General features: G+C 47.2%; 1 protein-coding gene across 1 annotated transcript; it reads right to left on the bottom strand.

The window, feature by feature from the left end:
- Positions 1-10,775: 10,775 nt before the first annotated feature.
- On the bottom strand, positions 10,776-12,907 carry LOC101756272 (indole-2-monooxygenase). The gene is made up of 3 exons (XM_004973051.2): positions 12,378-12,907; positions 11,821-12,282; positions 10,776-11,710 (listed from the first exon to the last, which is right to left on the bottom strand). Exons 1-3 carry the CDS (start codon positions 12,885-12,887, stop codon positions 11,069-11,071), a joined length of 1,614 nt encoding a protein of 537 aa, XP_004973108.1. The 5' UTR covers positions 12,888-12,907; the 3' UTR covers positions 10,776-11,068.
- Positions 12,908-25,863: the final 12,956 nt, after the last annotated feature.

Raw genomic sequence — 25,863 nt, 5'->3', positions numbered from 1 at the left:
AGTAGGCATAGGTTCCTAGTTCCCGAGAAGGGGACTTGTTGGTAGTTCGTCTTCCACCGGGTTCGCGCGAGTGGACCCGGTGGGTCTAGCCCCTGAGCCTGCGGCTGAGTGGGGAGTCGGTTGCAGGTTGAGCACTTAGGTACTCTTTTCTGGAGCCATGTACTCTTGTGTCCCCATCGGTTGGTATGAGGTAGTCCCTATTGCGAGTCGGGGCACTTGCCTATGTGTGTTCCAACCGCGACCTATGTCGTCGGTCATGTCCTAGAGTTGGGATCTGGCGGCCCGAGCCCCTAAGCTCCATTGAGCTCGGTCGGTCGGTCACGTTTTTCATGCATCACCCTATCTGCGGTTTCCACAACCGGAGGGGTTGAGCTAACATTACTTGCGTCGATGGCTCAAGTGACGCACTCGGTGAGCCCGCTAATGGGCATGTTCGAGTGGAATCCGGGTCTGTTGTTCATAACATGGTCAGTATAGCCCTCATGTGGCACTCCACTACTCCTTAACCTACCTCCCAGCAGATGCCCAAGCCGTTCCAAAGACCGACTCGGGTAGCCTGCTAGCCTCCCCTCGATGGAGATTCTGTGGGCGTCAGGATCAAACGAGAAGGTCGAGATGACCCCATCCACTTCTGAGAGGATCGGGCGAAGGCCGCTAGGGCTCATTTGTGTTTTCTCCCCTAGCTCTGTTTGACGCGAGGCAGTCTCGAGCCCTTCGTGGACTGGCCTTCGAACACCGGTCAGTCGCGGCTCATTTTGAACGAGTGGCTATTGCTTTTTGATGCGACGCAAAGCAATTGTAATGCAATAATTGTATGTATGGGATGAATGCATGAATGATTGCATGCATGCATGATATGGATGAATGAATGGGTGCTCATACGCTGAGAAAGTAAATGGGGGGTCAGTAATATTACCTTGGTCAGATTTCTAGGCATGACCCCATCCACGGTTTCTGCAACCAGAGGGGTTAAGCTGATGTAGTTTACCTTTGATGGTTCGAGCGACAAGCTCAGGGCACCCTTAGCAGGCATACCCGAGTGGAATCCGGATCCGTCATTCATGACGGGGACGGCATGTCCTATATGCAACACTCCACTATTTCTTACTTGTCTCCCATCAGATGCCTGAGTCGTCTGACTGACCTGAGTGGCGCGGGTGGTGGTTGCTGAGGTGCTCGGGTCGGGCTCGAGCACCAGCATGCCTGAGATCCCGGATGAGGTTTGGGTGCTCAACTCTAAAGGCGTGTTCTACGGGGTGTCGAGGGTGCTGATGTCAGTGGTGACCCACCACCCCACCCTGAACTTCACGACCATCTGCGGAGGGTACGCCGATCGATTGAACTCGAACAAGATCCAGGCACTGGGGAAAGCTTGGTGGTGCACGTGCAGGTGGTCGCCGAGCATACCACCGTGCAGTGGGTGATGGAGGCTCGCTGCTCGATGGAGGCTGTAGGTGTGGGCTAGGGACGCATCATCCAGCCTGTTGAAATGACGGAGACTGGGTTGGAGCCGAGTGTCGCCCCAATCGTAACTGAGCCGAGCATCATCCCGACCGTGACTGAGGCACCTTCATCTTTGCTAGCCGCACCACCATCCGACCCGACCAGGGGATAGTAGTAGAATTCATAGAATTAGTTAGTTTTTGTATCATAATGAATTTCGCGAGGGACTGAGAGCCACCGAGCAAAAAAATTTAAGTTCTTTTGTGATCATGATGGGAAGCTTGTCCCACCTATTCCCATCTTTATCCTTTCAAACCTGCCCGTTGACCGTAGGCTGCAACCTTAAGAACCCGAGCGTGGCCCATGAGGCTCAACTGCTTGTAACCATAGTCGTGGTGGGGTTTTATCAGTCGCAAGCTAGAGTGTAAGTTACTTAGGGTAGTTTAGAGGATGGGATGCCCTTTCGTTTGGGCGCACCCTTTCATTTGAGCGAAGTGCATGAGTTTGCAAAAGTAAAGAGAGGGTGGTGCCACACTCCCGTGGAGCCCTCGAGCAACCCAGGCCGAGAGTGCTCGGGCTGGGGTGCTGTAGGAGCAAGTGTTGAATGGAAAATGACTGTTAATGAAATGAGTTAGGGAAAGAAATGATGTAACTACTCAATGTTCCATGTGCTGGTGAGAATGTTGCTGTCATCGTGCTTGAGTCGGTAGGTGCTTGGACGGTTCACCTCGACCACCGTGTACGGTCCTTCTTGTTCTTCTTGCCTCTCTATGTGGGGGGCCTTCATCCTAAACTTCACGCTTGGCCTTGCCCTCATCCCGACCGCTGCTGAAGAGTGTCCCAACCGCCTCATCGCCGAAGGCGTGGTTCATGGTGATGTCAACCAGGTCGTGGGTGGCTTGGGGCTTGATGCAGCTGAGCTTGTGGAGCAAGGATTTGCAAGTCATCCCGGAGAGGGATACACTAACGATGTCTGCGTTGATGACATTAGGGAGGGAGTTGCATTGCCTCGAGAACCTACGGATGTAAACCCGCAGGGACTGTTTGGGCTCCTGTTTGCAACTCTTGAAGTCCCAGGAGTTCCCAGGGTAGACGTAGGTCACCTGGAAGTTCCCTATGAAGACCTTCTTGAGGTCCGCCGTTGTGCTGAGCCAGGCGTCGCGCGTGGATGATGCTACGTGCATCATGGTTCAGTCCGAGCCGGTCACACACGTGCTGATGATGTGGAGCCGGTGCGGGGTCGAGCTATCACGCAGCTACGGCACTCTACCCTACACGATGCGGCTGGAGGGGAGACCGGATAGAGCGGTTCAGCTGGTGCGGCCCTAATGCCCCGGTCGGGCAAGAGGCCGTGAGCTGTTGTCGTGATGCGGAGCTTTCTACCTACTGGATGGCGGCGGTCTCTACCAGCGCTCGGAGGTTCTAGTGGATTGCCTGCTCCTGCGGGTCGACAGGCTCAAGGAGGCTGCGCAGAAGCATAGCTGCTGCGGTGATGTTCTAGCCAGCCTGAGCAAACTATGGGGCGTTGTCCCCCCTAGCTAGGATGTTGCGTTGGACCTGGCGGGGGCGGCCTCGAGCGCTGCTCACTGGGTTGCACGCGTGTAGCTCAGAGCGCGCCGCTGGACGCGCCGGCACGGGTGGCTGCTGGGCCTACCGCTGTTGACGCGGTTTGTCGCTGTGCGCCTACGCCTACGCTTGGGCCTCCGCGTGGTCATCCGGTGGGGTGTGAGCCCTCTAAGACTCCACCACCTCCAATGGTTGTCCCGGGATGTCCGCCATGGTGCAGTCCCGGGATAGACGATCACTGGATGCCATGATGTCACCGATGCTAGAGCGTCACTCTCTATCTCCTCGTTGTAGAGCTCATGGAAGAAGGTGGGAATGTAATCCACCATTCCCATGAACTTGCATGGGTGAGGGGGGCGATGTCATGACCCTCCAGAGCACCCGTGCATACGCATCCACAGAGGATGTGAGACCATAGGGCAACCAGCCACGTGGCCAGCATGGCGGAGACAGCGGGGTCCCTTTGGAGAGCTGGCGGAACATGTTGATCAGTGAGTACATGACAGTGTCCATGTCACTCACCATGGGGTTCGAGTCCAACGCGAACTCGATGCGGAGCGCGAGCATCTCAATGCCGAGATTGTCGAGCGGCTCACGATCGATGGAGGGAGCTCCTCCTCCTAGGATGCCAGGGTGGCTGCCTCCTCATGGAGGTGGAGTACGCTGAGCTGATCGGCGACAAAGTTCGGACTTTCAAACCGGAAGGTCTAGGATGGCGCGAAGACGGGCGCAACCCACATCCCAGCGAGTGTAGGTGTGGGAAACTCTAGTGAGCCAAAGCGAATCGTGTCACTTCAGCTCATCATGCCGAAAGTAGCAGGAAGGTGGGCCATCCGATGACCTACAAAAACGCGAACGCACGACGTCCTTCCCATGGATGGCGCCAACTATCGGTGCAAAATCTGGCCGACTAGTAAATATTGTAGTTTTACCGTGCGATAGATCAGATGTGACCTAGCATATAATGACACAGGATGTACACTAGCAACGAGCCCTACATCTAGTCGAGGATGGTTGGTCGACTATATTCCTAAGCCCAGGTACTCAAAGTTTGCAGTAGGGGTACAAACGAGAGAGGGATGAGAGGGAGTGTCCGAGACCTGGTCGTGCTCTGGTCCAAGTTGGAGAGAGTGACTGGGGGTTCAGACATGCACTATGTGGAAGTGATGAAGCCCGCGAGTGAGTCCCCCTTCAGATAGGGAGGACCCGTCCCCTTTATAGTACAAGGGGACAGCCTTACAAGTCAGAGAGGGAGAGAGAGTGTGTGCGGGCGCTACCAAGTCTTGTCAAAGCCCCACATCGTCAGGTATGGTATGGCCTCCATCCTTTGTCCCTGTTCATCTCGTTAGGCCACTCTGTTGTGGCGGGTAGGTTGTGGCGGCAATGTGCAAGGTGTGCGCAGGGCATGCTGCGGTACAATTCCTCGTACAGTAGTTGACCTGGGCGCTTCCTCTTATCCGTTCCACCTACTCCCTAGGCCCTAATCGAGCAGGCGTCCCCGGTCGATTGTCCCAGTCAGCTCCGACCGTGCCAGTCAGTGGGAGTGGTGTGGTTGGTACGGCGCTTCCTCGGTCGTGGGAACTCGGTCAGGGTCAGACTGTGGTCCCACCCCCGACTTGACCCTTCTGGTTGGGGCGCCGACCAGGCCTCTTGGTTAGAGGATCCAGTCGGTGGCCGGATCTAGGTCTCAGCTTGCGTTGCGTATCTGGGCCATCCCGGATATGCATCGTCACCGCACTTCTTGTTGGGCCAAGCACTGTAGGTGGAAGGTGGTCCCATTGGGGAGATCGGGTCTATGGGCCCATCACCCTCTATCAAGATATTGGACCCGGACCTAGCTAACGGGAACACCGAAGCTCCGACTGACCCAGCGCCCACCAATCTCCTAGTGATCGAGGCGGAGGAAGACTGGCACGCACCTTTCATCGCATTCATCACTGACAACATGTCCTCAGAGAACAAAGCCGAGCACGTAAAGATCGCACGATGCAGCACCAACTACATTTTTATAGGTAAGGAGTTGTACAAGAAGGCTGCATCTACCAGCATTCTGATGAAGTACATACTCCACAACGAAGGCCTTGAACTCCTCCACAAAATCCACTACGGTTCGTGCAGGAACCATGCCGCCTTGGGCAATCTGATTGGGAAAGCGTTCCGCTCTGGCTCCTACTACCGAAGCGACAATGGAAGGTTTCCAACAAAACAACAAAAACTGTTTCATTTACATGGAACAAATGACCTATGTACAAGCTAATCATAGCTAACCCTAAGAAAAATTAAGAATGAGAAAATAACATAGTATGTGTTTTTCAATTATGTGGGCTTTTCCAATCGGCTGTGACGTCCTCTTATTTTGGAAGGCAGCTAGACTTAGACTTAACAAATTTAGATATCTATCTCTACCTTAATATTATAGTGCGGTTGTTTCTTCCAACATCATGGTTGTTTTGCAAAAAAGTCCCACAACCTAAGAGTATTGTGTCCGACAGAGGACCAGAATTTGTTGCCAAGTTTTGGAAGAGCTTTCATAAGGCTATGGGTACTACCTTGAAGTACAACACATCGTTTCACCCATAGATTGATGGACAGATTAAAAGAGTAAAACAAATCTTGGAGGATATGCTGAGAGCTTGTGTGCTTACCTACGGCACTGACTGGGAGAGCAGCTTGTCTTTTGACGAGTTTTCCTACAACAGCAAATAGCAAGCTAGTCTTCAGATGTCACCTTTTGAGGCTCTCTATGGAAGAAAGTGCAGAACATCACTGATGTGGTCCGAGGTTGGATAAAGGACCCTCTTTGGGCCAGTAACTATTAAGGAGGCTGAAGAGAACGTGAGCAAGGTTAGAGAGAACCTAAAGATTGTTCACAGTCGCTAGAAGAGCTACGTAGACAAGAGGAGGAGAGACATGTCCTTTGAAGATGGAGATCATGTTTACCTCAAAGTCTCACCGCTCCATGGAATCAAGATGTTTCTGATTAAAGGAAAGCTTGCGCCGAGATTTGTAGGACCCTACCAAGTGGTTAAGCGAATTGGAGATCTCGCTTACAAGGTTGCCCTACTGGAAAGCATGGCTAGAATACACCCAGTGTTCCATGTATCGCAGTTGAGGAAGTGTTGAGAGTTCCCGAGGAGGAGGTTCACACTGAAGCGTTAGACCTACAAGACACTTTGGAGTATGCAGCACACCTAGTCAATAGCTTGGCTCACACAGAGAAAGCGACAAGGACATCCGTTCCTTACTGTAAAGTTCTTTGGAGCAACCATACTAAGAGAGAGGCAACTTGGGAGAAAGAGTCTGATCTAAAGAAGGAGTTTCCGCACCTATTTGAGGAAGAGCTTGAAGCATAATTTTGAGGACGAGATTCCCATGGGTGGAGATTGTAATATTTCAAAAATTTGTAATATTAATTTGAGTGAAATTTTCAAAAATTTAAAACTTTTTGTTTGAATTGTGTGCTCGTTTAAAAATAAAAGTCACATTCTCATCTCATCTAAATCCCTAAGAATTAAATCAAAAATCTTTTGAAAACTTGTGTGGATTGATTTGGATCTTCTTGCACTTTTATTTGGATCTTAAGTTTGAGTGTGTGTTTGAATTTTGAATATAATTCAAAAGTCAAACTAAATATAAATCTAAACCTAAATCTAAATAAAAACAAAATGTATCTAACCCACCCAACTTACCAGGCCAGCCGCAGCCCACCGGCTTGCCCCGCTTCACCCTCACCCGCCTTCGACCCGGCTTACGAAACCGGCTTGGCCCGCCTCACCCTAACCCACACTGCTTTCAACACAGCAGGCCGCGTCGCCGGCCCTGTTGGCCCACCCTAACCAACGCCACGCCCCTCACCCCTTTTCTCTCGCCAACGCGTTGGGCCCACCCGTCAGCCGTCCCCGTTCTTCTTCTTCCTCCGCTGTACACGCACGCGTTCTGGTGGCCATTGACCGGTCAACACTGACATCAGCAGACATGTGGCGCACTCTCGTGCTACCACATGGCACAACTAGGTGCTGACACGTGTCATCTTTACTAAATGTTTTTCAAAATTATTTAAATGATTAAATAAATTGTTTAATCTTTAAAAATTCATAACTAATTAATTTTAACTCCAAAAAATATGAAACTAGTTGCAATAAATTCGTAAAATCGAGCCTGTGCTATTTGAAGCTAGTTTGGTGTTATTTGGATCTTCTAAATTTAGCGTTCTTAGAGTTTTTGCCTAGATGTAATGCTGTTTAATTTACTTTAGGCCGTATCTCATTCTGTTCAGACCCGAGCTACGACCGGAAAGACCCTCAAGACCCCGACGGCACTGAGGAAGATCCAAACAACTATAGACAAGGTGTCATGTCACTCCCAAACATATAGATCATATGCATGCTTAGTTGCTAGCGCTTTATTTATGATGCTTGATGATGATGGATTGCATAGCCAATGTTTTAGCCATGCGTTGATAATTGTTTATCTTGTTTTTCTTATTTACATATTTTTATGGACTAGCTACAAACCCCTACATAGACCACCGCTCATATATCCATATACATGCTTTTGAGTTATGGATGGGCATATGCCATGGTTTTGGTGATGGGTATCCCTTGAACACTCTCGCATGTGTTTTGGGTGAGTGTGACTCCTTTATGTGTTTTGGTGGGAGTGAGCCGTGGTTGGTACTAAGGAGTGCCTTGCCGAGAGAGAGCATTCTGGACTCTCTCTATACCCCATACCTGTGGCGGGTACCTTGTTTGTTTCTGAGGAGCAGATGGTGTACTTGTACGTTGCAGGTACTTTGGCACATACTTGTGGAATAGAGTGCTCGCTCTTAGCTGCTTAAGGACCGAGTTAGTTTACCACCAGTCACAGAAGCTATTTTCGTATAGACCGCTCGCTTACGTTATGGGCAGGGTTTGGTCTGAGACTAGTGGTAGACAGTGCTCACCCTGTAGGCGGATTGGAGGATTGTGTAAGGAGTTCGAGGCGTTGCCCTGCTGTGACCAAATTGCACCCCGACATGGGTAGGCTTCACAGTTTCGACATCCTCACTGGTGACGGCATGCCTTGCAGCTGAGGACGGTTCCAAGCTCGAGGAAACAGGAGAGAGCTATCCACCTACTAGGGCTCCGGCTGTTACATGGGGTTTGGATGGATCGCTACCATTCCGACTCCATCCGTGCAAATACAGTTGTACAACCTCTGTAGAGTGAATAAAGCTATAGCTATAGTCCGTGTCCACTGGTTATGGACAGTACCGTTGACTACCTCTACTTCTGAGTGGACTTTTCTTATTCTTCTACCTTCCCTTTTTTTGAAATAGGCTGGCATTTGCCGTTGAGATGTGAGATGTGAGGGAAGGGAGCTCTCACATCGCGTAGTGTGTTTGGGTGTTGGACTCTTGGGTGAAGGATCTGCTGATTTGTGCCAACTTCCTTGATTGAGGTGTCGACCTCGAAGATGGTGTTGCTTTGCTGCTTCCTTTATTGTTGTTGCTGCTGCATAAACCTCTAGAGCCATATATAGGTTTACTCATACATATAGTATAATTCCCCCATTTCCTTGGCTTGCTGCTATTAGGAGTTGACATGGCTTACCCACTTCTCGGGTAGATGGTGGCATTTTAGGGTCGGAGCCCGACTACGACTTCGACGACGATGGATGGGAAGACCAGGGATGGTCCTTCGCTCGAGTTGACTTTCAAGATGGAGTTCAACATAGCTTATGTTTCCGCTGCGTAGATGTTTTACCTTTCTTGATTCAGTCCTGATGGACTTGTACCGGCATGTGCCGAAGAGATGTAGTCGATACTTATGATATCTGTACTCTGTTGTTGCTCTATATTTCTATGCTAGTATGGATTTGTACTATCCGAGATAGGGATTTGTATGTGATAGCCTTCCTTGGTGTATCACCGGGGTGCGTAGGCTTAAATTCTGAGAAATGGGAATTCGGGTCCATTTCAATTATCTGTCAAATTTAGCTATCAACACGTACCTGCCAAACGAGTCAGTTCTGCAACCAACATAAGATTAGGAAAAGTTGATTTATAGTACTAATTGTCTATATCGTTGTATATATTCTCCATCGTCTAATTGTCTATATCGTTGTATATATTCTCCATCGTCTGAAATAACAAGACAAAGTTCATGATAGAAAAAAACATGACAAAGACAAAAGTTCATGATAGAAAAAAACATGACAAAGACAAAAGTAACAAACCACACAAGTCACGACTCTTCTTTCAGTCGCTAAAGCTTGTCTACTATAGTTACCTCAACTGCATCATTCTGCCTTCATGTTTCTTAGCCGCCGTTGGACAAAGATGACCAGCATGGTGTTGTCCTGCAACATACTACCTTAAAATAACTAATTTACTTATCATAAGCATCATATTAAGAATTTATGTTTTTACAGGACGAATACAATGTGTGCACTAGAAACCTTGCCTAATACCTCACTTCAACGATTCCGTAACCTTGATAGGAGAAAATTCCTTATTTGTCATCGGAATTTATGTCGTTTCCTCATTTGCCATCAAAAAGTTTGCCTTCCTTATTTCCATCGAGTCAAATTTGTATTCCCTATATGCCATCAACAATGTTAAGTTGGACATGAAAAGATAGTTTTACCCTCATGATATAGGAGCACATTATTGTATAATTTGTATTGCAACTTGTTTTCTTTTTCCATATTAGCCTAATGTTTCTTAAAAATGAGTTGATCCCATGCATATGCAGCCAATCAAATTTTACAACAATGTGTCCTTATAGCATAAGGGTAAGACCATCTTTTAACGTCAAGTTAACTCATTTGATGGCAAACAGGGAATGCAATTTTGAGCCAATAGCAAATAAGGAAGGGAAACCTTTTCCGTGGCAAATAAGGAAGCGATATAAATTCTGATTGCAAATAAGGAATTTTATCTGATAGCTGTTAGCCCTTCAACTCCTCTGCTCCACCCCAAATGGTCCTCGGCTCATTGAGCCCTTGTTTGAGTAGTAGTAGATTGGAGTAGAATAAAGGGGATTGAGTCTAAAATGAACTAATTTCCACTTCAATCTGCTGCTACCAAACAAGAACTGACTAAGACCAACAGCAACTACCTCCCACCCACCCTCTGCTCTTCTTAGTATGTATGGAGAATTGGAGATTTAGCGCACCCTCTGCTCTTCTTAGTATGTATGGAGAATTGGAGATTTAGCGGCTGTTAGTTACTCCCTCTATCCTAAATTACTATTCGTTTTTGATTTTTTACACTAGATAAAATGAATAGTAATTTAGGATGGGGGAGGAATTGGGAGGAGGAGAAAGAAGCCTGGCACAGGCAGTGCCCCGAGACGCACGATTTCATCGGCCTAGGTGAGATCACTACCTGGCTGCCCTGCGCAGCTGCCTGCAATGCTGATTAAGCCTGTTTGCTTGCGCCAGCCGCAGGCTGACGAAATTGGACGCCTGAGATTCCTACCTGAAGCAGGCAGTTTTTTTATGTAACAGAGGGGGAGCACCCCTACTGATTATATATTAAAATGAAAGAAAACACAAAAGTTTACAAAACCAAGACTCTCAGGCAAACAATCCCGCGCGCTACTTAATCAATGTTGCCTCGTCTACTACGTATACATACTTCCCTAGTCGATTTCGTCTCGCCCATTGCCACCGCTCACTAGAGATTCCGTAAAGTTTGACCCAACTAATTGTGTAATCACATCAGGATTCATATATAATATATTATACTGCATATTGTTTTATCAGAACTTTAATGAACAATATGTACCATTTATATGGTGAATGAACGTGCATGCTTTTTTCGTCTTACAGTACTTACAACGAGTAAAGTAGCATCGTATACATATGGCTACTATACCAAAAGGGCACAAGGATGTCTATATGTGCTGTAGCCTGTAGATGCACACTCACGAACCATGTTTGGATGAACTCATTCCCTTTCGATACATGTGGATTACTCTAGAAAACACTAAATTTCCTTCAACCCCTCCCAGTAGGTATGGATTGAAGAGGATTATTGTTGTGTTTCCAAACAAGGCTTATAGGATCACTCTACTTACGCGGCATGACCAACACTACCACGTGGTTTTGGAACCAGGATGAGCTTCTCTTTGGGATGGACAGTCAACCCAAATACCTCCGTCAGATCTATGTCCTCCTTCTCCATGCCAGCAGGCAGCTCCCAGTCAAAGCAGTACACAAGGTTTGCCAGCATGATCTCAACAGTAGCCATGCCAAAGTTGAGGCCAGGGCAGATCCTCCGGCCAGCCCCGAACGGCACAAACTGGAAGTCATTGCCCCTGAAATCGACAGCCGCAGCACTGCCACCTTCAAGGAACCTCTCTGGCATGAACTCCTCCGCTTTCTCCCAGGACTCCGGATCCCTACCAATAGCCCATTCGTTGATGATGACCCGCGTCCCAGAGGGGATCGTGTAGCCATCGACCTCGCAGTCCACCATACAGATGTGAGGGAGAAGCAGCGGCGCTGGTGGGTGCAGCCTGAGCGTCTCCTTCACCACAGCTCTTAGATATGTCATGCTAGCTATGTCATCTTGCGCCACCATTTCTTGTCCTTTGGGTGTGTTTTCCCTCACCTCAACTTGTAGCTTGGTCATGAGCTGAGGGCTGCGCATGAGCTCCGCCATCGCGAGTTCTAGAACTAATGATGACGTGTCCGTGCCCGCACCAAACATGTCCTGGATATATACAGACACGTTATTTAGGTTCGGTGAAACAATTAGAGCTACCAGGTTATATTTTTCTCTAATGATATAGAGACTAGTATTTATTGAAATAAGTACGTCACCATCAAGATGGCCTTGATATGGTCTCTGGTGATACCATACTCCTTCTGAACTGAGAGTAACACATCGACGAAGTCAGTCTCTTCTTGCTCAACACCACCGCCAACAACATGCCCCTGCTCAGAGCTTCTTCCCCGTCCCTCGTGATCGCTTATTATCGTTTCAAGCAACTCATCCCATATTTTGTGTGTCTTCTCGGCCTTGTTACTCGCAAACCAGCTGGTGAGCGAACCTAACACGTTTGCTAGCCCTGGAAAGTACTCTTCCAGGTTGAACCCATCAATCAAACTAGTGTTCGTCTCAATCAGCTCCCGGAAGAGCTTGTTCCGGCCTTCCGCCCTGAAGAACTTGCCCGACACGGCCCGGCACACGATGTCGTTTGCGAACGTGTTCATCATCTCGCTGATGTCCACCGACTTGCACCGGGCCACCGCCTCCCTGATCTTCTCCATAACCAGGCGCACCTAAGCACGCAGGAACAGATCATAGATGCATGGTAAGTGCATGTATGCTGCATAAATTTCACGTTGACAGTATATATAATTAGTTAGTTAATTACCTCGTCTTGCCGGGCGAGGCGGTATGAGTTCACCTTCTTGACGGAGAAGAGGTGCGTGGTGACGAGCCTCCTGAGCTGGCGCCAGTGCTCGCCGTAGGGGGAGAAGCCGATGTCCGACGACCCGTAAAGCAGGGCGTCCGAGATCCTGGACGTCGGCCGCGAGGCGAAGGCGTGGTCGTGCGTGCGCATGACAAGCTGCGCAGCGCGCGGCGACGACACGACCAGGTTCGGGACGGTGCCGAGGCGGAGGAGCATGAGACCGCCGCTGTCATGCTTCGCGGCGAGGCTGCGGAGGGAGACATGCGGGCAGTCGCCGACGAGGTGCAGGTGGCCGATGATGGGCAGGGCCGGAGGGGAAGGAGGCAGCACGGGACGCTTCAGTTGCTGCTTGCTGCCATGACGGCTTCGGCGAGAGGTGGAGGCGAGCAGCAGCAGGAGGGGGACTAGCAGTAGGAGTGGTAGTGCTAGAGGTGTGGTGATCACTTGCAGGAGTTGGTATGCAACATCCATGGTTCCTAGGTGGTGGTGTTTTCTGGTACAGAAAGTAGCCTTTGCCTGCCATATATATAGTTGCGTGAGAGTTTTAAGTTTTATTATATTCGCATGCGGTACTATCTTGGCTGCTCAGCGATCATTTTCTCTTTCTTGAACAGTAGCATGTTTGATTGAGGTGATTACTACTACTATTCTTTTTCACAAAGAATTTAGAGATTAAATAAGTTACATAGATACAGGAAAACCAACTTTTCATATGGTTACAGAGAAATAAAGTACCACTTTAACGAAAGGGCACTCTTGGAAAACTCAGCATTCGTCCCGAGACTTAGTATCGGTTAGCATTAGTACCGGGTCTAGTGGCTAGTTCCTCAGTCCCGTGACCCCCTTTAATACTGGGTGTAGCCTCCATCCGGTACTAAAAGCCCTCATCAGTTCTTGTGTTCAGTGTTTAATTTGCTCTAATTTCAAAATCCTCGCTCTAGTCATTGTGCAACGTCTTATCTCCTATTCTATTTTGTATCATGTAGGACGGAGATTCAAGCTTGCTGGAGGAAAGGATTCTATGATGTCGGCTTCATGGACCCTGATGTTATAAACAAGGCAACTGTAACCAATAAACCTAATTTGTTGGACAAGCAACATTACTAGAAGTACATACTTCTGCCGTACAACTTCAACTGAGCGTGTTCACATCTCTTTTATTTTTTCAACTAGCAATTAAAAATAAGACTAAATAGCTCTTCACTTTCCATATAAGTACAGCTTCCACTAGATACTCCTTGTTATCGTTGTTGATCGAAGCATGGTCTATATCATGGACTCTTTGAGGAGACCAAAGATCAATACACCGACCTCATAGTTATGCTTAACAAAGTATGGGCTCGCTTCCATCAACATCACTCAGGTGAATTCAAGGAGCAACTTCATATCCACTCTGAACTCCCGGTATGTATTTTAATTTTCACATCTCATGTCACTTCCTTGAACACAACAAATATTTCATAACTGTTTTTGCCATATATATAGTGTTTGGGACAAGATCCGGGGAATAATTATGCGGATACTACGTATGTGAGTTCATCCATGGCTTTGTAGTTCTGAAGCGTCTGACCGACTGTCGATGTTTTATACCTGACAACCTACCAAAGGGTATCCCTAGGTAGTAGATTGGTTGGTGGGGGATCGCAAGACCTGGAATTCGAAGGTTAAAGCAAGGACACAAGACACAAATTTATACAGGTTTGGGCCGTTAGAGTAGCGTAATACCCTACATCCTGTTTGGGGTGTGTTGGCGCTAAAAATCGGCCGATGATCCTCAGCGTCGGACACACGACCCGGGAGAATCTGTTTAACTCCTGTTCGAGTTATCGCCCTAGTGCAATTCGCGTGGCGTGCCAATCAATCTGACCTGTTGATTAACAAGGAAATAAAAGTATTAAATTCCAGGGGTTTCGATCGGCTAGAGTTCCGATCTGTCTTCAAAACTGTATCAGCGAATCGGCCGATTCACTATAGTGGTAACCAGCTATAAAACAGCCGATACTGTGTAGCGATTGTAAAGAAAAGCTACTAGAGCAAACTAAATAGCGCTAGAGAAACAACACTTGCGATAGATCTAATCGGAAACTAAACAACGCTAGAGAAACAACACTTGCGATAGATCTAATCGGCTGTATGATAACAGAGAAGGAAGGCAATAAAAGCCGACAATTCGTATCTCAAGCTGGATAACTGGTGATAAAAACTAAAATAATAGGTAGAACCTACGATTTTAGTTATTATCGATAACTGGTGAATAAATCTAAATGAAATAACAGTGATGCGCCCGAAGTTAGATATTACTCGGTAAACGGAACTTACAAAATCGACCGGAGATCGTGTCGATGCAGTGTTGCCAACCCGTACGAACTTGTGAAAGAAAAAGTATTTTGGCGAAGTCGCCGACTTGAAAGTAAAGTACGAGAAAAAAGTAGATTGGTTGTATTGATTGATGTGTTTTTTTACAAACCTCTAGAGGTGGCTATTTATAGCCTGTTACAACTGATTTCCTAACCGACTAGGATCTATCTCTAATTTTAATGATAATAAATATTTACAAACACAACTCGTATCGGAGTTGGTTATCATATCCCACGAGTCAACCTTCTTCTTTAGCTAATCTTTTCTTTGGCCCACTTTAGGCCCATACTGCCAAGCCGCTCGAGCTCCCAATCGGCCAATCCTTGCTGACTCCTTTTGTCAATCAGCCAAAACACTGTAGCTTCAATCGGCCGATTCCCAACTGTAGCTTTTAGCTTGCCGCATCGGCCAATCTTTTCCTCCCGTGACGCCGATTCAAAACACGTGTCAAAATCTGACGTCAACACATGCCCCCCAGTTTTGGAGTAAAATGTAACTTTTGCTTCGAAATTCCTCTTAATCTTAACTCTCTCTCCAAGACAAGCGTGGCAAAGACTCCTTTTTGTTTTGTAGTCTTCTCCCTAATGATTACAATCCTTTCGAATTGGGCGCCTGAGGCTACCGCTCCTCTGAAATTTGTGTAGACGGCGTGGTAAAAATCCCGCCTCTACCCTTTCTCCCGAACCGTCATTAAATACAAGCATTCCCCGCCGTTTCTTCTCCACGAGCTCAGAAATTCTCCTTTCCCCGACAAATCATCTTCCATCACATTCCGACGCCCTTTCACCTCCCGATCGCACCCCTCCGGCGATCTTTCTCTCGTCCTCACCCTGCTTCATTCTTTCCAATGGTGGCTCCATCAGTGACTATGTGCTTTATTCCGGAGGTAAATATCGGAAGCTTTACCCTTTTACCTTTCACTGCTCATGTGTCTTTTAGATCTATTCTCAATTTCCCTTTTTCATCTTCCTTAGGCGGTCAGGCAGCAAATCACCATCCGCATTTCTGATGCACGTGGTCTTATTGGCCTAGGTCCTATGGGGAATCCAGATCCCACCGATTTGATTAACCTAGAAACCCATAGGATTCCCTTTAAGCAGTCACCCATGGATTTGAACCAGTGGACGGGCGCATTCAGATCTTGGCTGAACGAAACTGTTGGCCGGAAAGAATGGTTCCAAAGAATGTCCAATTCCAAAAGAGTTCTTTGGGACGAACTGAAATTCGGCCAATGTATAAACTGTCTTTGTCCTAGATGGAGAAGAACGAACCCCTGGTGATGGTGGCCTCTTACTTCTGGTCCGACACATCAATGCATTTCTTTTTGGACATGGACCCATAACCCCAACTTTGGCAGACGTCCTGATTGACCGGCCTCGACATCTCTTCTCCCGATTTGCCTTTTGATTTCCTGGTCAAACCGACCTATCGTCTAGAGAAAAAAGGAATCGGCAGGTGGAAAGGATATATCGATAAAAACATGAAGACTGGGCCGATCGGTGACAGAGAATACATGGCCTTCCTAACGATGTGGTTAGAGAAGCAGTTCTTTTGCGGCAAAGCAGTCGGCCCTTCTTCTAATACACAAGCTTTGGTCGAAGCCCTAGCAAGAGGATCCACTGTCCCGTGAGGAAAACACTTGCTAGGATCAGCTTACCATATGATGCATCAGATTGCCGTCAAGCTGTCAACCGGAGAGCCGATGGGTAACCCTGGTGGTTCCTGGTGGTTTATTACTCTCTAGCTCAATTTATACATGAATAAGGTTTTCCGGCAGCAAGTAGAGACCAAAACATTTCCCAATATTGATTTAGAGGAAAACCCAACAGTATGACGATGGTGCACTTCTTTTGGTGAGGCGGCGTCAGCTTTTCCTGGCAGCAAATTTACTCCTACCAAAACAGCCAAGTATTTCAGATGATTTTATAATGGCTTCAGTGAAGAAACCACAAGCTGGTATCCATACCAAAGAACTCAACCACTCTTTGAACATCCTATTTGCTTCAACTCGACGACCAACTCCTTTGACAATGAGCTCACAGAGCTCCTGATCAAACGAGGGATCCTACCAGCGAACTTCTTTTCAGGGAAGGACTCTCCAACTTATGAATTTTATAACCCATCGGTGGCAGCACGGCAATTTGGCCTCGGACAGTTGCCGATTCAGATTTACTTTGCTGGCTGCGCAAAGTTTCGGGATGAGCTTACCAAAGGACTTGACTATAATCGGCTATGCAGTCTGGCACCAGACTCTAGTACCGTTGACTTAACCAACTGGGTGGTGGCTCCTTTTGCTGTTCAGCAATTCAAATTATGGTGGGGTGAATGGAAGCATCATCTTTTCTGTGTATCCCCCATAACATACTGCAGCGACCTGGATCCAGCCAACATTGATCCAAATGCAGCGGTACTCCCCCGTTTTTAGCCGATTTTAATATCCTTCCTTTTGTATTGCAAGATTACCGCTGACTTTTATTTTTCCCCTTGCAGTCTGGAAGCCAACTCCCTCCAACGTGCAGCCGAAGTGGCAGGCCGATAGAAAATCGCCATCCGTATACATCATTTCCACTCATCAGCTTTCAGGCCCCGTCCATCGAAGACATCACCACCGGCCGATTGAAGCAGAAGCTAAAGATATCTTCTTCAAAGAAGACAAGCCGCTGGGTGTGCGCTCGTATAGAATCGGCCGACCAATCGGCGGTGGCACCGGCTGGGTCTTTAGCTACACCGACTCCACCGATTGCCGAAGAAGTCAACCCCCAAGCTGCTACAAAAGCTAGAGCAGCAGCTGTGTCACTATTGTTAGAAGCTGTTCAGGTAACTTTATATGCCTCGTATTTTTCCAAGTATACTGTCAGTATTAATTTCTTCTTTCTGTTAGGCTACGCAAATCATCCTAGAGCAACCTCTGCAATAATCGGCCACACTCCAAGCAGAGACCGAAACGCCAACAGTCCCTTCCACTAAGGTAGAGAATATTTTATTTACTCAAATCTTTAAATCCTTAATCGGAACCTGACCGATTTCTGATGCTGGCCACTTTGAGTGCGTCAATCGTACCCTTCCAACGATCACCGGTCGGATGACTCGCAGAGGTAGAGTAGCCACTATTCATCATCGGATTTAACCATTGCTTCATACTTTACAGAGATCCATCTCTTGTAACTTTCCAGGAGGCTGGTCCGAGTACGGCGCCGATAATTGTCAAATCCTCTTCTTCTGATGAGCCAACCGTGCCGATTCCCAAAACGAGGGCAGCACTCCTACCAACACAAATAGAAGAAATCCATTTCAAAGAGAAAAGAAACTTGATGTCTAAATCGGCCAATTTTCTACCGCCATCAGCTAATCCGTCTCTTTATTTTATCAGGAGCAGGACACTCCCAATAACAGCCTCTTTTCTTTTGTAGTCGCAATCTCTAATGATGAGGAGGTCGCCTCGTGCCAGGTTGCTCTGAGTTCAATTCCTGATGAAGTTCGCACCAAGCTCCGGAGTATACGGATCCTTCTCCAGGATGACATCGGCCGACTGGTGGAAGATGCCTCGCCGATTTGGCAGCTCTTCAGTGAAATCAGAGGCCGAGTTCCAGAAGAAGCAGAAGAAGCTCTAGCACTCGCAGCATATATCGAGTCAATGCAAATCCTGATGTTCAGAGCTTTACAGCACATGGCCGATCGTGCCAAACTAGCAAAGGCACGTGAAAAGGAGGATTCCTACAAACACCGAGCTCAAGAAGTACACTAGCGGATCGGCATTCTTGAAAACTCTCGCCCGGACATTGTTGGCACCATAGACCGCCTCAAACAGTGAAGGGAAGAGCTCGCCAAGGAAATGGAGCAGGTGACCAAAGCTATAGCCGCCGAAGAGAAGAAACTCCATGATCTCCCATCTGTTATCGATGATCTAAAGCAGGAAAGGTAGAACCTTGCCCATGAAGCTATCCGACTTCACCGCAAAATGCCAGAAATCCCTGGATCGGCCGACGACAACCAAAGGATTCTAGATTCGGCCGATCAGATCCGGTAGCGAGCGATCGCGGCCATTAATACTCTTCTTGGGTGAATGTAGCGAAGATTGAATGTTTTTGTACAAACACTTAATGCTCTTTCGCTGTTGTCGTGTGACTTCAAGCTTGGACGGTCTTCTGTCGCAGCTTTTCATCTAATAGTCCTTTACTCCGATGGGACGTGTTTTACCAATCGTTACCCTTCATCCTCTTCTTCTATAAATATGAGGCCCTCGTATTTCTTCTAGGGGCATTCACACCTTGCCCAGCCTTCCATTCTTAAGTTGTCTTATTTCCATACTCTTTAAGCTAGGCGCCGAGATGTCTTCCTCTTCTTCCGTCAATCAGGTATGAAATCCCCCTTTGTTCCTCCACCCAATGCTGATCAATCTAACGACGGGTGATTGTTTGTTATCTTCCCAGCCGAGATGCCTTAGCCTTGGCCTGGAATGGGCTATTGAGATTATGCACTCCGAGGAGCCGCTGACACAGGCGGACAAAGATCTGATTGAGGCCCATCGCGAAGAACTCAAAGATCACATCCCTGCCTATGTCCAAAAGATCTTGGATCATATTGAAGCCAACTGTACCGGGCGACCACCGCCTGAGAAAAGCCACCAGCTACCTCGTCAGGTCGTTCTTGAGGACGCCATGGCAGGAACATCCCAACCGCCTCCCGAAAGACGCCACCAATTTCCTCGTCAAGTTGCCATTGAAGCCGCCATGGAGGATTTGGAGGAAAAGAGCACCCGTCTCTTAATAGAACTAGGCTGGGTCGAAAGAGAGATTAATAAGAACAAAGCTCAGCTGAAACGTGGCTAATGAATGTATTGGTACTTTTGGTCTAAGGATGACTTGTACCGTGTCGGCCATGTATCCTATCGCTGTACCGAATAATAAATCGGCCAGACTGGTCAAAGGTTCCACCCTCAAGGCGATGTCTCCTTGCATCGGCTATATGAACACGGGTCGATAGGAATCGGTCATAACGACTCGAGATGCTATATCGTCGGCTACGCGTCCACCCATATACTAGGATAGTATCTTTTCAAATACCTTCCATTCAAAGCTCTTGTAAACTCTTCTCCTTTGATAGTCTCTAATATGTACGCATTACCTGGAGCACATCTGCCAATTTTATACAGCCCTTCCCAAGTGGGCGACCATTACCAAACTTGGGATCCTTAGACCCTATCGGCAGCATCAGCTTCCATACCAAATCTCCTTGGGAGAACTGCTTGACCTTGACCTTCTTGTCATACCATCTAGCCACTCTCTTCTTATTCTCTTCAATATTGATCAAGGCCCTTAATCGCTGATCCGCCAGATCATCGAGCTCCCTTTTTATGTGGAGAGAATAATCACCGGCTGTCAACTGATCTTGAAGTGACATGCATCTGGATCCGGTCCTCGATTCCTAGGGTAACACTGCCTCGCGACCGTATACCAACTGATAAAGAGATATTTTAGTAGCTCTGTGGCAAGCCATCCTGTAGGCCCATAAAGATTCAGTCAACAATGCGTGCCACCTCTTGGGCTGCTCCTCTATCTTCCTCTTGATCAACTTGATTATCCCCTTATTGGATGATTCGGCCTGATCGTTAGCTTGAGCATAATACGGAGAAGAATTCAACAATTTAATTCCCATATCGGCGGTGAACTCTTCAAACTCTCCCGAAGTAAACATTGTCCCTTGATCAGTTGTGATGGTTTGAGGGATACCGAACCGATAAACAATGTGGTCTCTCACAAAATCGATCATAGCGGCCGATGTCACAGTTTTCAGGCGAACTGCCTCCACCTACTCGGTAAAGTAATTAGTGGCTACTAATATGAACTTGTGTCCCTTGCTTGATGGAGGATAAATCTGTCCGATGAGGTCTATTCCCCAACCCCTAAATGATCATGGCTTAATTATTGGGTTCATAGCCGAGGTTGGTGCACGCTGCACGTTGCCGAACATCTGGCAATCCTGACACCCTTTATAATATTTAAAACAATCCTCGAGTATCGTCGGCAATTAATAACCATTGTTTCTGATCATCCACTTCATTTTGTGAGCTGACTGATGAGCCCCACATATGCCTTCGTCAATTTCTCCCATCAGAACCTTTGCCTCTTCCGCTTAAGGCACTTGAGCAGAACGCCATCAATCGTCCAATAAAACAAATCATCTTCAAGTAACACATATTTCGTGGCCTGAAAATGTATTCGTCGATCCACTTTCTTGGACAGATCTTTTAAGTAATCGGCAATCTCCTTTCGCCAATCGTCAGCTGTAAGCTCTAGAGTCATGGCACCTTGAATCGGCCGATACCCGAAAGCATGTTGGGCAAGCCTGTTGGCCTCTTCATTGTAACTTCTGGGAATATGTTCAATAACCGCAGACTTGAATTCTTTTAATAACCGGAGGCAATCTTCATAGTAAATCCTAAAGACATCATCTTTGCATTCAGATTCCCGGTTAATTGATCGACAATGAGCATGGAATGCTCAAAAATCTCCACTGCATCGGCATTGATTTCTCACAATAATCGGATACCCTTTAGGACAGCCCGGTATTCCGCCTGGTTATTGGTGGCGGATGCTTCTATCGGCAAAGAGAATTCATAACTTGCCCCCCGAGGTGATATGAGGACGATGCCGATTCCTGATCCGGCCCCACATGAGGAACCGTCGAAGTACAGTGTCCATGGAGCTGGCTCGACGACAGCGATTCTAGGTCCACAATGCTGGGCCACGAAATCGGCCATTACTTGGCCCTTGACAGTTTTGGCCGATTCATACCTCAGGTCAAATTTTGATAGAGCAAGAATCCACTTTCCAATCCTTCCTTTCAAAATCAGCAATGACAACATGTATTTGACCACGTCATCTTTGCACACAACTATGCATTTTGCTAACAACAGGTAGTGCCTGAGTTTAGTACATGAAAAATACAGACAAAGACACAACCGTTCTAATGGGGGATATCTAGTTTCAGCGTCCAGGAGTCTTCTGCTGACGTAATAGATTACTCTTTCTTTTCCCTCGAATTCTTGTACCAGCACCGATCCGATAGCTTGTTCATCAGCCGACAAGTATAGTCTGAACGGCTTGTCAGCCTGTGGTGGAACCAATACCGGTGGTGAGATCAGGTACTGCTTGATGTCTTCCAACGCCTTTCGTTGTTCTTCTCCCCACATGAATTCCTGGTCGGGTTTTAATTTCAACGAAGGGGTGAAGGCTTGAATACACCCAGACAAGTTGGATATGAACCTCCTAATAAAGTTAACTTTGCCGATTAGGGACTGTAACTTTGCCGGTTGGTACTGAGCCTCAGGATGAATTCTCAGTTTTCCAATAGTGTTATCTCAAATGTAATATTATAAATCAAATATAACTTTATATAGATTAGCGTATTAGAACTAGTATACGTAAAGGAAAAAAACTAATATAGAATAAAAAAATAGAAAAGAAAACGAGAAAAGAAATAGAGAAGAAAAAATAACTTAGTACTCGTTGGTGTATACAACCGGTACTAAAGGGACCGGTACTAAAGGACCTTTAGTACCGGTTATTTGACCCGATACTAAAGGTGCCCCTTTAGTACCTAGGTATAGCAATACTGGTTGCACAACATATACTTAAGTGGGGTTCCCACCTAGTACTGAAGGCGGATTCCCTACCAGTGGGGGTTCAAAATCCTGATACCCGTAAAATTATAGACATATACTCCCTCCATGTCAAAATGTAGATCGTTTTGACTTTTCTACGTATATAAATTTTGCTATGAATTTGAACATAATTCTATATGTAGGTGCATAACTAGTGCTATCAGGAGTTTATTTATAGATATGTCATTAGAGTCACAACTACATTAAGGCATCATCCTCGAATTCCTACATATCCTCTAGTTCGGTTGGGAACCCCCTCTAGTACCGGTTGTGCAACTGGTACTAGTAATTTTGTATTAGAGGGGTCCCTTTAGTACCGGTTGAAATAACCAGTATTAAAGAATGTCAAGAATTTTAAAAAAACTGAAATTCCCGACCGCATCCCCCCCTCCGCCAGCAGCCACCACCGCTCCTCCGGTCGTCCCTCTGCCTCCGCCCGCCGCCCCTCCGCCACCACCCGCCTCGCTGTCGCCGCCCTCTACCAGTCCGCCTCCGCCAGCCGCCCAGCCCCGCCACACCACCGCTCCACCTCCGCCCACCTACCTCCGCCGGCCACCCGGCCCCACTGCCCTGCCGCCTCCGCCCCACCGCTCCGCCTTCCACCCACCGCCTCCGCCCCGCCGCTCGGCCTCCTCCCCTCCACTCCACCCCGCCCCGCCGCCCGCCGTCGCCACCGCTCCTCACCACTGGTGAGGGGCAAGAGGAGGGGGAGGGGAGGGAGAGAGATAGATGATAAAGGAGGGAGAGAGATAGAGGGGCAGACGCGTGTGGAAGGAGCAGGGAGGAGGAAGGGATAAGGACTGAGAGGAGGAGGGAGGAGAGAGGCAGCACGTGGGAGGGTGTCCGCACGGGAGATTTAGTACCGGGTGGGGTTTCACGCAGTACTAAAGGCCCCCCTTTAATACCGGGTGGAGCCTCCACCCGGTATTAAAGCCTTTAGTACCGCGTGGAGGCTCCACCCGGTACTAAAGGCCCCCTTTAGTACCGGGTGGGAACCCCACCCAGCACTGAAGGGCCTCAGGGGATCCTAAATTTGGATCCGGTACTATTGTTAGCATTAGTACCGAGTCAAAAAATGATCGGTACTAAGCCTGGGGATGAGAGGTAATTTTTCTAGTAGTGGATATACTCCCTATCATCCTGGAATTCCTACATGTGCTTTGATATACTCGCTCTGTTTCAAATTATAGGTCATTCTAGGTTTTCTAGGTTCGTAGATGTTTGTAGCATCTAGATATACACTATATTTAGGTGCATACAAACATCTATGCACCTAGAAAAGCAAAAATGATTTATAATTTTGAATGGAGGGAGCATGTAATAATATGGTTTTGTCAATGTTAAGATCTCCATCTCCTCCATATGTATTTAATGGTGGGTTTGTTAACAGTCATAGAACTTATTACACTCACGTAACAAACTCATATAGCGAAATGCTCAAATTAACCTCGAGTAGTCTTTTATTAGGACTTCCCACATGTAATGCGTAAAGCGCTTCCAAAGGTTATCCAGAACATGTTATCCGTTTCTTGGAGTCGTGGAAGATCGTCCGTCCCAGTCTACCAATGCTGATCCGTTTTGCTCTTCGGCCGCCCCAGAGTCACCCACTAACCGAAGATGTTGTTGTGGAGCTCTTCGCCGCACACGGACACCGCAGCGGTCGTGCTGTCCTCGCCGGAAGGCGGAAAGCCGTCGCAGAACGGAGTTACTGCAGGAGAAACGAGCCAAAACAGGCGAGTTCGGCGAGATCCAGGTGCACCGTCATCCTCGAGACGGAGGAGACCCTGCCGCCCCCACACATCGGTCCGCAGTCACACCAGGTGTCAAGGCATTTTCAGATAAACACAAGTACACGGCATAGCTTGGTGCCACGGCAGCAGCCAAATTGCAATCTCTCTCTCCTAAATTACTACTGGAAATGAGCGTTCGTCCTCGACTTTACTACCTGTTGCATTTTGATCTAATATTATTAATATTACTATTTGTACCGGGTTCAAATTTTTTAGTACCAGGTCATAACACCACCCGATACTAAAGGGTCACTTTTAGTACTAGATGGTGTGATGACCCGGTATAAAATGTCTCTCCACGGGTTACACCAAAAGGAAAGTATATCTACCTCCATTACATTTGATGTGTAGGTGAGATGGTAAGCAAGGTTTGCGGGAGGCTTGAGGTCGTGAATTCCAATCCCACGGAGCGCGCACGCACATATTACACGTGAAAATTCACGATGCGCGTGTGCGGGCCCGGTTGGTGTTGGTACTAATGAGTAAAACCTCCCTCAGTACCAACATGGCAGTACGGGTCGTACAACCGGTACTAAAGATTTGGGGATCGGTACAAATGGTCGTTTCCGGTAGTTCTCTCTCATCAATGCCCGGATTTCTTTCTAAAGGTAAACCAGATGTACTGCCAGTTTTTATATTGTTTTCGTCGATCTGTAATCATGTATAATTACTTTCATTTGCTCTTGCGTAAGCAAACTTTTGACATTATGTTCCGCAAACTTTTGACATTATGTGATTATTCATATATCTAGCTAGCCAGTGAGCGAGCTAGAGAGTGAGATAATTTTGTGGTTCATTCGTCTCACTGGTGGAAGGAAAGGAAAAGGAAAACGATTAGATCTGATCAATTGGCCGCACATCCTTTTTTTCACCACATGCATCAAAAACCAAAATGGACGATCGGAAGAAGGTCACCATTACAATCTTGCAATAAGGAATTCAAAATGCATGCATGTAGGTAGGCAGGTTTTCCAAGGCAAATGCTAATCAGTATGACTAACTTTTGACGCAGATGCACATCTAGCTTTGGATCGGAGAGGTACACGACGTAAGCCCAGGTTAATCCAGACCAGCTTTTTTTAAAACCATAGTCAACATTTCGCACTATAAAAAACTGAGATGGCAACACGCAAATTGGTAACAAATGATTATGTTTCTGTCACGTTAACTATTCTGATTACGTGTTCTGTCACGTTAACTTTTTTTAATCGCCTTAGGGTGAATTGCCACGGCGACTTACGCCTCAATGCTTCGATATGGTTCGATGAATACATGGTACCGTGCACAATGGGTACGGTTCACTTTTCAACGCACTAATTCTGATGTCGATCTGCCAATTCGCTTGAAGCTTTTTAATTTTCTCCGTGTTAACATCCTAAGATCTTCTTCACAATTATTTTAGCATTTTTACCACGCAGAAATTTGACTATAATATTAGCACGAACCGACACGTGATGGCCAGGAATTCGCAACGCATTAATTTTGATGTCGATCTGCCTATTCGCTTGAAGCTTTTTAATTTTCTCCGTGTTAACATCCTAAGATCTTCTTCACAATTATTATAGCATTTTTACCACGCAGAAATTTGACTATAATATTAGCACGTACCAACACGTGATGGCCAGGAATTCGCTGA

Source organism: Setaria italica, chromosome VI, assembly GCF_000263155.2.
Source record: "Setaria italica strain Yugu1 chromosome VI, Setaria_italica_v2.0, whole genome shotgun sequence".
NCBI lineage: Eukaryota > Viridiplantae > Streptophyta > Magnoliopsida > Poales > Poaceae > Setaria > Setaria italica.
The sequence above is the reverse complement of the archived record's forward strand: the minus strand, read 5'-3'. Positions and strand labels throughout refer to the sequence as shown.